Raw genomic sequence first — 15,740 nt, 5'->3', positions numbered from 1 at the left:
CATTTTCTGGCACAGTTCCACATGTTCTCATGAAACGATAAAATTAGAGCTACAAATCATATAGGCTGATGACATCACTGACTCACAAACTTCCTATTGTTCTACAATCAAATCTTAAATGACGGTCATATTTGACTTAGAATAAGAAAGAACAATTTGTATGATTTACAGTGCTTTTTTTTTTTTTTGAGGGGGGGGCATTGTGAGAAATTTACAAAAGATGGGTCCTATGGGGAAGGGTTTTGCTAACTCAATCTATTACCTTAAAAATCTTGATTTCAATGAACTTTGTGCCCCAAAACCAATGGGAAAATGTGAGGTGAAAGCATTCAATTGAGATAATCTGCTTACATGTTTACAACCCCCCTTACTATTTTATGAACACCACATACTTCGCAAAAGTAGCATGTTTGTGAATTGTGACTTGCTCGACAATTTTCAGAGTGGACCTAAGAGACAATGGGATATATACATATTACACGTATTCAGGAGAAAAGTTAGTGACATCTCACCTTTATACAATGCATTTAATCTGTAGCAGAAATAACTTGGACAATGACGTCATTTAGAGAGCACTTTATAGCTTGTGAACTCTGACCTTATATCCCACAGACCCTTGCCTTGCTTCCTGTCACTATTATTTGGATTGGCATTCACTTTTGAAGTTTACAGCTAACCAACTAGGTCTATATCTAAGTGAGATCAAGCAATACCATATGTGTACCTACTTTACTGTAGTCCCATCCATAGGTTTACAAGTTAGAGAATACTAATACTATTCCACAGCTATATCAGTTTTCATTCAATAGTTTCTTACACTTGTAAGCATTATACCCTTTGAGTTATAAGTATCGTTAGAAAGTTTACATTCAAGGATTTCAAAATGAGGGGTTGTCTTACTGTATGAAGACTACACTTTTCATACACGTAAGTGGTTTCTTTTAAATAGCGATATGATATTCATAAATGCATATTTCATATGCAGATATTTGTATTGTGTCATGTCACATTATTCACATAAAGAGGACTTTGATTTACATCTTACATCAAATACCATTACTTTCTTTCTCAAATGGTATATAGTTTTTCATATTTTGTTCATATAAGTGTCAGTGACATCAATTTGAAGTTGAGAGAGCACAGTGGCATGAAAGTATGTGAAATAGCCTCCAGCACTAACAGCTCGTAAACTGCATCATAGGTGACTATGAGACCAGCGGATATGGGTTAATATCACGACTATCAGTTGACTACTGCAGTGTTAGAAGTATGTGACATATACTGTATGCATCTTCATGTAACTCGGATCTAGGAGAGATTTTAACATCACAATTGCAGAGGTCTACACTCAGTTAGTCTTGCGACTGTTTTGACTACAGGTATTTGTGAAAGCCACATGCTAATGCGAGGGGAAATTCAAATTGAAGAGGCAATAATATCTAGAAAAAGAAAATGGAAATCAAATCATTCACCAATCGATTCCAAGATCTTCGCACTCAGTCATCATCATACTTTAAAGAATGTTGCTTTCAAGAACGTTCTTTAAGGGACACTTGCAATAGCCATACTGCAGGCTCTCATAATAAAGATGAATGAGTAAAATCTAAATCTTATGGCAGTGTCAGGTGCTAAATGTAGCTCCAGGATTTACACCTAATATACTCTGGGAAAGTAAATAGGTTGATGGTAATCACTAACATTAACAATATTTTTATTTTCCATTTTTGTTATTTTCTACTGAAATCCCCAGCTGCAGATCAAGTGATCTGATAAAAACAGTGAAACACTTGGAAACTTTGTATCAGATGTGATGACATTAATGAGTATTGTGACATTTTAACCTAACAATTTACCTACTCCCATGGTGGAGTATTGTTTGTTCAGGCTCTCCCAACCCAATAAAAAGAAAAAGAAGACAAGCTTGTTTTATAGTTGGGGTGGGGTGGGGGATACTGCAATTGTAACTCAAGTACTTGATACCGAAACCTCCTGCCCCCCTTAAACACACACTCATCCTAGATTCCAATCTGTCAACACTGATGCAATACAGGAGTAGTACATGACATTGCTTGTATTAAATATAAAGTGCTTGCTAACACTCAGTACAGTGAAACATAAATAACTTATAATGTACGCAAAGAACTTGCTGGGAGAAAAAAAAAATGCCAAAGTTGAATCAAAGCAGCACAAGTCATGTTCATTCACTAGCCAGGTCAGGAATTTTTGAAAGTATAAAGACAGATACGTGTACATGCCGTTTGGAAAGGGATTGCATTAGTGGTTGGTAATGATGTCTGAGTTATTGACAACACGCCTTGATAGCAATCATCCCATATTAACTGTAAAAGCTGTTGTTTTCGCGAGGATTTAATTTTTGCAAATTTTGCAAGGGATTGATTTTTGCAAATTTTGTGAATCACTGTTGGGTCACAAATTTAACAACACACGAAAATACTGCCACATGCTAGGGTTGTGCATTTGCGATAGCCTCGGTGTCAAATCGCAAAAACAGCATCTCGCGAAAATGTCAGTGACCTCCTCATTCACGAAAATATCTGTATGGAAATATAACAGCTTTTAGAGTAATATAGAACTTTTTGCATTAGCACAGCACATTGCGTGTGTGCTACATAAATCTCTCCCTTTTCAGTCTACCACTTATACAGTAACGGGTATGTGAAATATACTTAATGGGATCGTACAGTTTTGGTTGAGACCTAATTTCAGGTTTCTAACATTTTTTTGGTGAGATAATGAGAAACCTCTTATGAAATATGAAAGAGCATGTAATTTTATGAGGAATTCAATGTTTATTTGATGAAAATTGGTTTTGAAATGGCTGAGATATCTAAAAAAGAACAATTCTAATAAAGTGTGGGACCCACACTTTATTACAATCGCTTTATTTTACTTTGTTTTTGGATGTTACAGCTATTCCAAACCCGATTTTCATCAAATAAATTTTGAATTCCTCTTAAAATGGTATGCTCTGTACTATATCATAAGTTAAAAGCCCAATTCTCATCTCCACCAATACTGTACTATCCCTTTAATTTCAGAGGCAATCATATAGAGAGTATTACACCAGAGATTAACAAATATTCCTCCTCATTCTTCAGAGGAAAGTACAAAGAGTATGCAGCAAAATCAGCAACGATGAAAGTAAAATCATTTCTCAAATCCAAGTCACCACACACACATAGTCACAAGCCATCACAGGTAAACAGTATTAATTAAATGTCATTCACTATTGAAAGGGAATGTAAAAACGAAGAGCATTCTTCTGTACTTACTTCAGTTTTAACTGGAAGAATTGTATACTGCACGAGTGAAACAGAAAAACCAAGACATGGCCGAAAAACTCTTGGCTTGTAATAAATTGAGACAAAAGAGCAGGTTTTTGTATGCTTATAAATACATATATCTGCACCTGCTTGAGTGAGCATGTTTAATGTGGAGCCTGTATTGCAGAGGCATTTTGTGATTGATGCCACTCCCAATACTGAAATGGACCTGTTACGTGTATGAAACATTGATGGACAAAGAGTAGCTGTGGGGGAAGTGGATTTATTGAGACAATTGAGACTGGGCAGGTTTAACTGCAATGGCAAAAATGCAAGAATAAATTTATTTCTCTCTTTTTATATAAATAAAAATCTGATTATTCTGATAATTTTTTTTTTTTACTTTTGTCAATTAGCATTTACAAACTACATAATGCAGTTAGGAATAATCTAAAAATGACATAATAGTTTATCTGTCTCACAATATATTATGTGAGCTTTCAATCCTGGACTACATCGATACTTTTGTTTGGTGGTTGCTCCTTTGTTGGGGTCTGTTTGTTGCTTTAAGCTCTATCTACTAGAAAATTGATAGATTGAATTTATCTTTTCATGTACAGGTATGTAGTAGGGACTAAGCTTATTAAAAATACACACACAAACAAAAAACATACACACATCTACAGGTTGTGAACTTACAACTGTATCCTTACTTTAATAATGCTATCACAACATTTGATAGCTGGGGCAAACATGCTGAAACTTTACTTCCTATAACATTCTCCACTTTCTTAGCCTTACCCAATGTCAGCAAATGCAAGTTAATATACAATTATTCAGTACAGTCAAGAGAGCAATTTGCATCATAATGAGCATGTCTAGTATAACAGTAGGCTCGCTGAAAATTTGTTTTGTGGCTTTCCGTCTGGAAGAAGGGTTTTCTATAAAAAAATTGCTGGCATTGAATATCCGCGCTCTGATGAGCATCCATAGCATATATACAATGGGACAGACATAAAGTCATCAAAAGAGTTCTGATTCACACTAAATTTCAAGGTTACATCATACACTCAAAAGGCTGTCTACTTTTATGTACAGCATGAATATGCTCCAGCATCAGGAAGGGCTAATAATGGAATAGAACATATTCAGTCACAGATGATGTGAACTGGAATCCCTTCACTGCTTGCACGCTAATATTCATTCTCATTTTGCATATATCTCATAATCTTAGTGACCCAAAACCATTTTGTGAGCATTATTACTACTCCTAACCACGTCAATGAACAGCCGCTATATGCTCCGGAAGAAATCTTTCAAAAATTTCGAGGTACACATAAAAAGAGAGGAAAACGAAACGAACAAAGCTTCATCTGGTTCGAATTCAAGCAGAACACAAACAAACAAACAAACAAACAAACAAACAGACAGACAGTTGACATCTCTTACCTTGGCAACTTGGAGGAGTACAATGGCCTGCTTGACAGACTCAATCATAGCCTAGAGGGGGAAATAAGAGGAGGTGGCAATATACTACAACAGCTGCATTTTACGCTGATGGTAAAGTACAGCAGTATTTCATGCAGTGTTTCACACAGTGAATGTAAACACACCTCATACAGTGAATGTAAACACACCATGAAATACAGTCAGCCTTGCTTTTAAAGTCAACTTAACATATTAAGTCAAATTCGCAAAGGTACAACGTAGCTTAAAATCCATGGTTTAAATTTTGCACATGGACTGAAACATGTAGAATATAGGCCTTACAAATTCATCTGTCACAGCTGCGTTAACGATTGGAATTAACTTATTGTTGGCTTACATAACATAACACCAGCAGTTAATATGTTGAGGGAGAATTTTCCTTTGTGGACAAGTTCTGAACTACCTTAGTGAGTTTGGATCTTTGCATAAATCTGTATTTTAGACTCCAGTCACTTCTTTAGCCCCATCTACCCTATCCCATCAGATCGGAATCTCCGGGACGTACCTTGGAATTCTCCCGCAGTGCTTCATGTCGCGCCTGCTCTTCCGGGCTCTCCAGCTTGCCGATGCGTTCGCCAAGATCGTCCACCTGTTCGATCAGGATCTGGAGGTAGGCGTCGGCCTCGTGGAGCTTGCGCTCAAAGTCGCGGACCGACGGGACGCCTTGAGGTGTGGCAAGACCATACTGTAATTTATATAAAAGACAGAAAAGCCCCACGATTACTCTCCCAGGGTGTCAGCAAACGTAACGAACACATCAACAGAGAACAATAAGCTACATAACGTCGCTGGGGTGATAAGACCTTGTATCTGCAATTTTGGTGAAAATGAGTTGTTTGGATTAATGGTCAAATAATGGGTTAAGTGATGTCCTGTCCAAATTCCAACTGTCTTACTCCAAAAATGAAGCCACCACAGCATGTCAAAGGAAAGGCTATCCCATTCGCCACAGTGCTTTGGCCGCCATGTTTTTTGGCTCTCCTGAACATTTGACATTTTGTAGATACGAGGTCTTATCGCCCCAGCGACGATAATGTATCCTCTACTTTGAGGGTATCTTCATCCTGTTGGCTTTCTTCTTCTTGTTTTGTTTGCTTTGCTTTTCTCTGAGCATCACTGCATATATAACAACAGACTAAACTGTGTGAAAAATACCACGAAAGGAATGACAAAATACCTTCAAATGTAATTATTTGATAATTGACTTCATAATTCTGTAAATGTGCAACAGCATTTACATGGAGATTAAACTTACACAAATTCTCAATTTTAGCATAGAACTTGATATTTCGAATGGATGGCATTGTGGCTCATGAAAAAGAAATAGAAATTCACAGAATAGAAGATAATATCAGAGGCTACTTCACATTGTTGAATACATGTATGTACATATAGCAGAGACCTAAATATTGCTGAAAAACTCCTCCCCTTATTCATTGTGCCAAGCTTGCAGTTGCTTATGCCAATTTAAGTCAAAAAGTTGTCAGTTTTCTCAATGTTTTGCCTCTTTGACACGTAATAGAATTTTGGAATACAGTCTATTGGGTGTAATGCACCATATCTTCATTTCTTTACAATGTTTGCAAAACACAACAAACAAATGGACAAACAAACAAATACACAAGCATGGCTTTATAGTACAGTAGGATACTTGTGCCATAGCCATGATTGTTATTTTCACCGAAGAGTACAAGCAGTTGGCTAAAACGACTCCACAGAATGGCCCTGATGTCAATCTCCCTTTATGCACACAGACATATGCTATAATCTCCTACTTCCACAAAGCCATGGACTGGCCATGTATCAAATCTCACTTGGTCTTTCTTTCTGGATATAATCCATTATATGACGCCATAACAGTGCTTGGCAACAGGGGCAGATGGCATATGACATTAGTACAGCACATTTCAAGGCTAATAGGGAGGAGCCCCTTTATACAGTCTCCCTAGTCTTTCACAGCTTTCACTACTGGCATCAGGATAACAATCATTCTAAATTTTCCCTTTAAATTCTGTGATTGTGAAAAATACCCAAATTCCTTAAATTTCTATCAGAGGGGAAGTTGTCTTTATCATACAAATTTGAACATTAAAAATATATGGGGTTGTCATGAAGGATTAAATAAACAGATATGCATGACCTTCCTTGAAGCAACCTCATACTCTTGAAAGAATTACCAATATGGACAAGGATACATGGGGCTATTAGCTCTGAGTACTGTAAAACACGATATTTCAAGGCATGAAATTTTCGCAAATTGGAGCCGACGGCCTTTATCATGGCATGAAATTTTCGCGAGTTGCCTCTAACATTCAATGCATTCAGCATTGACAAGAACTTTCACGTGCATTTTAATTTTGCGAATCTTGGCTCCAGCGAAATTTGCGAAATTAGAATACATGCGAACATTCCTCGTTTTACCGTATCCTCAATATTTCTGCTAGTTCATTTATCAATAGTTTGAATTACAAAACTTCATTCATAAGCAGAGCAGTGGCTCTATTATGTTTGGCTTGCTATCAAATGGCTCAGGTTCAAATCCTAGTTAGTCTTGCTGAATAGTGTTGCATCGTATCATGCTGCCCCCTTAACCCGCTGAGGGCGGTTTGATTTTGCTACAACATGCATTTCCCAGCATAGATGCTTGCCCGAGCATACTCGGGACTCATCCTCAATGGGTTAATAAGAGGCAAAATAATCTGCCTCTATGATAAAACATGAAGTGAATGACCTGTGTGTGAGAGTCACAACCCACATATTAAAGTAAAATATGCTATTTCCTTCCTCAAAAAGAGCAGCTAGTAACCTAGTTAAATGCCCCCCCCCCCCAAGAAAATGGATGAATAATGCAAGCTCCATGTGGTTTGCCCAGAATGACAAGCACTAGTACGCAAACAGCATCAACAAAGCATAATGGGCCACATTTAAGAAGAGGACCTGACATCGATCACAAAACTGCTTGCTTTTGATATGACCAACACAGCAGACTCTATTTTTATGCCATCCTTTTTGTGATTGTAATCAAAATGCAAAACTTTGCTACAAAGATAACAATCAGAAATCATACACTGTATATTTTCTCCAGGCTTCCCAATATCTACAAAAAATTCAAATGCTAATGTCGTTTCATGTTGCACAAAGATTGATCGATGGATTGTACTGTACGCCACAAATGGACATGACCTATTAAAGGAACTAATAGACCTTTAATTCAGGGAATCACAAAACTCTCAAGAAACCAAACAATCAGGCCACCTCTGTCGACCGCTCTCCCCTCCCAACAACTGTCCCAAGACAATGATGGCACTCTGTCATCCGCGTCATCTTACGCACATGGTTGCCGGGGGCAACAGCTGAATCATCTGAGGATTCGGCAGTGTGTATTATAGGGGGTAAAGGTGTTATGAACTGACCACATACTAAATGGGAGTAAATTGCATTCATGATGCCTTACCCCCACTTCCTGCCAAGTGTGCCTGCTGGCATTTTTTCCTCTCTCTCTCTCTTTTTTTTCATTTGGCTGCAAGACACAGCATCCATATTTGGCATGCCTGAGGTGCTTGAAAGCTGTGAATGCCATGTAAGCTGGCAGTGTACGTTGATAGTATCATGGTGCTTTTTTTCTTTGTAATGTATGATTATGACTTGATCAGGTTTAATATGGGGTATGTTTGCATGGTAAATGTTTGTTAACTTTTCAATCACCACAGCTGCCCAGCCAAATATGCTTGAGATTGACAATTACTTACATTTTTACTTTCTTTGGTCATCTGTATTTCCATTTAAAATTAAAGAGGTAAGTAATTAGACTTGCAAAATAGAATTGAATATGACATATCACGGTATACTAAGAAATCTTATCAAGATAAATTGCAATATTTGAACGAAAACCCTACAAAGATAAACAATTGAAACTCCTGGAGATGTCACAATCAGAAACAATGAATGATACATGAAAATTCCATACTTTTTAATACAGAGCTCCATAAGCATAATGTACAGTTGTATGCATTCATATTGTAAAGTCAATTACATCTGTAGCTTTGATGTTCACACATGGTAGTGGGATGATGAATTGGCTCAGTGGATAGTATTATGTTTTAAACCCAGGCTTATAAGGTTCTGGGTTCAATTTCAAGGAGGTATACAGTGCCCAACTTTTGTTCAAAATGTTGAAAATATATATCTATAAATGTCTCTTCAGCCTCTAAACTTGGCATCACAGTGCTATAAACACTATACTATGTTTATGGCAAGGGAGAGTACATTCCATAGGTTGTGTTAGCATAATGGCCACCACCCATGCATCTAATGAGCGGATTCACTTTATGCAAAGAGTTGAGTGGAAGGCTGGTGATGTGGACTGCTAGGAGGGTGGAATACAAAAACATGGAAGCGCAAACGTGTGATAGAAAGACAAATATTTTGTTGAAGACGACAAGGCAAGACAGTGATTTGCATCAACTACAGACAGTGCCCAGCATGCTAAGGATGTAAACTAGAGTGTTTACAATAGCTCCAATGCCATGAATTCATATGTTGGCACACTGTCTACACTGTGATGTGAATACTGTAAAAGTGGAAATTTTCGCAGTGTTCAAATTTTCGCGCATTTCGCGCAACCAGAAACTAGCGCGAAAATAAAAGCACGCGAATATTTTTGCTTGCCATATGTGCCTGTGCGTGATGTCTTGATTCCGCGGAATTAAAAACACGCGAAACTCTTCCGACCTGGAAGAGTCACGCGAAAATATCCACTTTCACAGTATTACATTTATAACTACACAGGGTACATACGTACATGGTAGCATTCACAGTCCTACGATATATTTGCAAGTATTGGCATCAATGTAACAATTAAAATCACCTAAATTAAGAGGAAATGCACCACAAATTCAAACAGGACACAATCATATGAAAATCTAATTAGATATTTTTATCATCTTCAGTCATGCAGTATGGGGAGAGTATTACACTATAATGGCCATTTTTGGCTCACATTATTGCATCTCTTTCCAGGTATCAAATTATGTACTTCAAAATCTGTAAAAGCTCTTATTTTTGCAAATGTGGAGGCCACAAACATTTTCATGAGATGTTGTTTTCAGGATTTGACTCCAAGGCTATCATAAGTGCACCGATGTCTATCCGTTCACTATGCCACTTAATGCAATCAATATTGGGTGGTGATATTTTCACATGGTGGTAAAATTCGCGACCCAACGATGATTCATGAAATTTGTGAAAACTAAACCCTTGTGAAAATAACAGCTTTAACAGTGTTATTTCTGGGCAAACCCTATTACCAAAGACAATATGTTACTGCATTATTGGTTGAAAGTATGTTGCCGATACTCATCTCTTTACAAAGCACATGATTAGTGTTTTGATTACAGTTGAACCTCTCTTATCCGGCCTCCCTTTATCCGGATCTCTCTATTATACGGACGCAATCTCGCCGTGATTTTTTTTTAAATAATCACGGGAGGAAAGGAGGATTCCCAACTCCTTGAGAACTCCTACACAAACACACACATGAATTACATATTACTTCCAACATGATTAACATGCATTACATCAAATTTCCTTCCAAATTGCTTACCTTCAGACATTTCATCCCCAAATGTAACAACGAAAAGGTTGCAGTATACACATTACTATAAACATGTGGTACTACAATGGGCTACATCAGTACATGTGTATGTATATGTACATGTATAAAGCATTGAGTCTCCCGTATCCGGCCAAATCCCTTATCCAGATGAGCCCCGGTCCCGACTTGTCCGGATACGAGAGGTTCAACTGTACTACTGCCGTCAAGAATACGTTAATAGGACAGCATAAGATGTGACACAAAATAAATTCACATAAATATAAAACACCATCTGATGGAATTAAAGCTAGTACGGGCCTGTATGCATCTGTTTACACTCACAGCAAGTGTAAGATGATGACTCAAGAACAAAATCTATGTGACATGATATCACTGCAGCTCAGATTGGTCTTGAGGAATGGGGGAAAAAAAACACCCATAAAGACAAGTACATACAACCATGGACTGCTACCATTAATGTGTAATTAAGCAGTGCCCTAAAAGGGTATCAGTACTGATAATGTCTCTATTACCTACAGGAGGGTGGTTCATCACAAGAAACCAACATACCTGCACTGGAAGAATGTACGTTCACAGTAGTGCATAGTATTAAAGAGCTTAAAGTGCAGCTACATCATGAATCAATATGGCATTCCAGTCTTACCAAATGGCAAAAGATGATTGTAGAACCGAGACTGAGAATATCATCCACACAATCTTGCCAATATTAATCCGTACGTCTGTCTCTTGCTTTAATGCACCGGCAAATCAGTCCGGCCCCAAAATAGCTGCTACAGACACTCTCTCCCGTCCACGTATACACGCCGAAGGTGAGAAACGAGCATTGAGCGAGTGGCGGCCTTGCTCCTACAGTGAAACACACTGATTCGATTCACTCACTCACTGGCTGGCTCTCTCTCACTCAACTCACACACACACACACAGGGGAAGGCCCATACCCCTCTCTTACACATCTGAATGGATCGTGTCATATGAGTCATCTCCAATGAGGCGGTTTCTTCCTTCTCTCCTCTCTCTCCTCTCCCTTCGTCCCTCCCTCTCTCCCTCCCTCCCTCTATCCTCACTCTGATTAAGCATGAGACTGTCCATGCCGAGCCACGTGAAATCGTTGTGCCGTTCTCCGTTGCAAATGTCACTGCAGTCTTGCTCGTTGCATGCAGTACTGCATAAAATCTGACATTTTCATTTCTCTGCGATTTCTTTTTAGTTTATGAAGGGGGAAGGGCAGGTTGTGGAATGTATGAGCATGATTCAAATTGATATAGTGATGACTAAGTTAACCAAAGTCCTATAAAAGTTCTCCCTATCGTATAGATGTAAAAACCCAAACGGAGGCAGCGGTATTCGATTTCCATACTACTGTGTTGACAATGCCATGCCAGTGTACAGTAGGTTTATTTGGTCTTACACAAAAAGTAGTGAGCACTATCTCTATCAAAAAACTACTATAGTTTTGTAGATTTTCTCAGCGATTGTTACACGTTGGGAAAAGTCCTAACATCAAATTATTAGCTCTGAAATGCATAAAAAGGAATCAATTTAGTTCTGTTCGGCTTAGTTTTAGTTCAATTAGATAAGCTCTGGAAATGCCTGCTGCATAAACTCGTAGTAACTCTACATTGCTGAAAGTGCAATCCCACTTGACATGTTGCCCATGTGGGTGCATAAGATCATCTCTTCATTTGCACATAGCATACTGCCAGTATACAAACTCGACCGCTAGAAACAAAGTGATTACATTTCTATGTGATGGGGAGAATTGACAAGATGGATTTCAAATCGACTCACTGGAATACAAAACTCCAAATAAGCATCATCTGTTTTATAGAATGGGGGACATCTGTTTTATAGAATGGGGACAACTGTTTCTTCAGAAATCCATTTTTTTTATAATGTAACCTGATGGCAAATTTACCGGATACATTTCTTTTTGGCTTGCCATAGACAAGAACCCATGCATCCAGTACTTCCAACCATGCATGTTGTAATTACTGGATGCACGTTAACATTACTGGATGCATGGTTCGCTAGCCAATAGGCATCTCTTACAGAGCACGCGAATGCTTGTTTAGTGCACAAACTCTTGCTACAAGTGCACAATAACACATTTATAGTGTGGCCATACATACTGTAGTCAGTGAGGCAACATGCGGCCGATGAAAATCAACAAAAAACTCTTGATCAATGAGATCGCAGGATTTTCTCTACCCATGGGTGTTCTATAATAGCAATTGATGAATTTCTACTTGCTTTTCATGCATTGCGATTGAGTGGAAGATTTGAAAGTTTACAGCAGCTCTACATAGTTTAGTACAGCCATTCAAAACACCTTGTACTAATATTTTGATGTACACTGTATCAGGAGGGAGGTATTTCATAAAGCTGTTCTTAGGCTAAGAACAACTTTAAGAACGACTGGTGATCAGTTATTGTGCTGAATTATTGAAATTCTGATTAGTATAGCACATCAGAACGTGTTCCAGTTGTTCTTAAGTCGTTTGTAACTTTAGGAACAGCTTTATCCCCCAGGATTGTGTACTGTATACGAATATTAAGAAGTAAAGAAGCATGTGCTGCAAACCCACAAACATTTGTGGCATGACTTAAATCGCAAATTGCCACTGGCATTTGATGCACTGTGTAGACAAACACTTTTCTGTTCATTTTACCTTCCAGTATTAAGTGAATCTTAGCTCCTCAAGAAATTTGCAAATGTTTCATGCACACAAATATTTTTGGCTATACAGTATAATATGAAAACTTGAGAAAGACATAAAATTCAAGAGTCAAAAGCAGTTCAATTATTTCTAAAATGTCTATGTATCTTCTAAAAGGGGCAATGGGATTTTTCCACTTGAAAAACCTTCATTTACCCCAAAACTGCCCACTGTATTTCCTTACCTCAAACCATAAATGACTGTTAAAGTTTAAACCACCCTTTATACAAAAGTAACTCTCTTCCTACACAGGGGAAAAATGAAGTCTAGCGCATTCACTGAAGTACTTCAGGCCCAACTATGTATAATACAGTAAGCACTACAATTCTACAAGGCCCTGCACTGTAAAATGCATGTTGTCTCCGCCATATGATAGGCACATACCGGTAGAAAGTAACTTTGAAAACAAGACTACAACAGTCAAAAAGAGTTCAGTATTGAAAGACTACTGAAGGTGGATTCACTGCTTACCTGCATGGCGATCAGAACAATTTTCTGAGGTTTCTAATTGTCAGCATGGATTGGTAAGGTGTATATTTCTGTCACAAAAAGCTAGAAATGATCGGTCTATGTACGCTGGAAGTGTGTTTGTGTGTGTGTGTTTGGTTCTTTTTTTCTCTCTCTCTTTCTCTTTCTCTCATACTGCTACAAAAAGAATGTTGACAAGGCAGCCCGATCAGCATGATTACAAAGCGCTATAAAGAGTCACCTTTGATGTCTAGTTCTGGCCCAGGTCCCCTTTGCAGTTTCTTAACATTTTCTTTACCCATTTCTTATGTAAAAGCGCAGATAACAAGGACGTTTCTGTTATGAAAATAATAAAGATTTGAAAGGCTGATTGTATTCAGTCTGCTCAAATCAGGGCTCTTTTTTCACTTCAATAAATTACAATGAATAATTTCTTTAGAAATATCAAATTATACATCTGTCTGAACTGCAGACTAGCTTCAGAATGGTTCAGAAGTCTACAGCCACATTGGTTAAGGTTGATTTGCTTTGATCCTGTAGTGTAAACACCTGAAGAGTGTATGAATACACTCTTTACACACTACTGCACTGAGATCCTCACACTATCAGAACACATGGGTATGTTGATAACATAAAAGAAGGAGGGGCCGACTCAAGGCCTCCAAACTTGACTCTGTAGTCACCTGACATGGATTCATACCTAAAACATCTCATTGTACTCTGTGTATACACGTACATGTAGGTCCTATTTTTCAAAATGGCCACACAGGCTTGGGTTTCTGTATGCAGAGTTTGATGTCAAAGAAGATTTTTGAAAGCATTGCAAGAGAAGGTTGAAATAGTTTAGATATAATTTACTGCATTGTATGTGTTTGACATGGCAACACAGTATAAAAGGATGAAACCATATGCTTTCAACCAAAATTGTGCTCTAAAGAAAAACTATTAAATAGTCTGGAAAATAATAATGTTAATCCTGACAACATAACTATTGAAAAGCAGTCTTTTTTTTTTCTTTTTTCTTTTTTTTTTGGGGGGGGGGGGCCTAAATGTTAAGTAAAGTGCTGTCACTGTTTTTTTTTTTCTTTTGCCCATGAGAAATCAGAAAATAACTGGATGAAGAAATTGAAGTTTAAATGTTGACTCTGGCATTATTGGTTGTCCAAATGGACATGTAGGCCACAGGGACAGCACAACGTTCACACCAATACTTATCACATTCCATGGGCCAAGTTGTTATGAGGACACAATGATCAAAATGTGCCCTATTAGTGGTATTGAATCACATATATGTAGCTAGCGAGCAGCATACAATTTACTCTTATGCCGTGGATGTTCGATACTGCTGTGGCACTGCTATGGAACAAAATAGATGTAATCGATTATAAAGCATCAAGTAGCAACCAAGTTCGAGATGGCAATACTTTAGGTGTACCTTTTTGGGTAATACATTTATTTCGCATTTTGTGTCATTCCCCAGTGCTGCAATTGTGTTCTTACTGCAATATTTTACACATTCTTAATGCATATTTATGCATTATAGAGGAAAATTTGACAGTCATGCAGGCATTGTATGGGAACTATGTTTTATCTTTTATCTCTGAAGACCAAAAGAACCAAAACGGGCATCTATCCTCTGATAGAGGCAACAAATGAGAAAACGTCTGATTCAACTTGCAACTTAATTACTCAGAAAATAAACAAGAGCACAGGTAGATGCCAACACAATCAACAAAATTACCTACAAGGCACAGTTAATAAACGGTCACATGAGGAAAACTGGGGGTGTTGTATCTATCACCTACCCATAAAGTTTGGCATTATCAGTGACTAGGTGGCTGGTCAGTAAATATTCAGTACAGCTACCCTTCCCATAACACTTGTGAGCGTACTGTCTTACGAATATATATCAAGAGAACACCGCAGTTTATACAGTTACATTTCTCTAGAAATCTACTCGGAATAACAAAACAATGATTGATAATAATGACAATAGCAACTATGATCATACTATTAGTAATAATCAAATCAAAATCATGATAGTATTCATCATCATCAAAAACATTATCATTACTATCAGCATCATATCAATACCAGGGGGCTACGGTGACAATAATTCATATCCACATCTAGATGCGAACACTATCACAGTATAATGAGGTATCTTGC

At 37.8% G+C, this 15,740-nt stretch overlaps 1 protein-coding gene across 1 annotated transcript in view; it reads right to left on the bottom strand.

Annotated features, from left to right (window-relative positions):
* The window catches only part of LOC139733324 (oxysterol-binding protein-related protein 9-like), a 56,188-nt gene that overhangs the window by 21,729 nt on the left and 18,719 nt on the right, over window positions 1–15,740 (bottom strand). The window contains exons 5-6 of the mRNA XM_071644162.1: window positions 5,278–5,457; window positions 4,734–4,784 (exon numbers count right to left, since the gene is read on the bottom strand). Of these exons, the coding sequence (XP_071500263.1) occupies window positions 4,734–4,784; window positions 5,278–5,457 (231 nt within the window). The remainder of the gene's footprint in view (window positions 1–4,733; window positions 4,785–5,277; window positions 5,458–15,740) is intronic.

Source organism: Diadema antillarum, unplaced genomic scaffold (assembly GCF_040938485.1).
Source record: "Diadema antillarum isolate AM-2024a unplaced genomic scaffold, OU_Dant_1.0 seq00000471_RagTag, whole genome shotgun sequence".
NCBI classification, from domain to species: domain Eukaryota; kingdom Metazoa; phylum Echinodermata; class Echinoidea; order Diadematoida; family Diadematidae; genus Diadema; species Diadema antillarum.
This window is presented reverse-complemented; position numbering and strand designations above follow the sequence as displayed.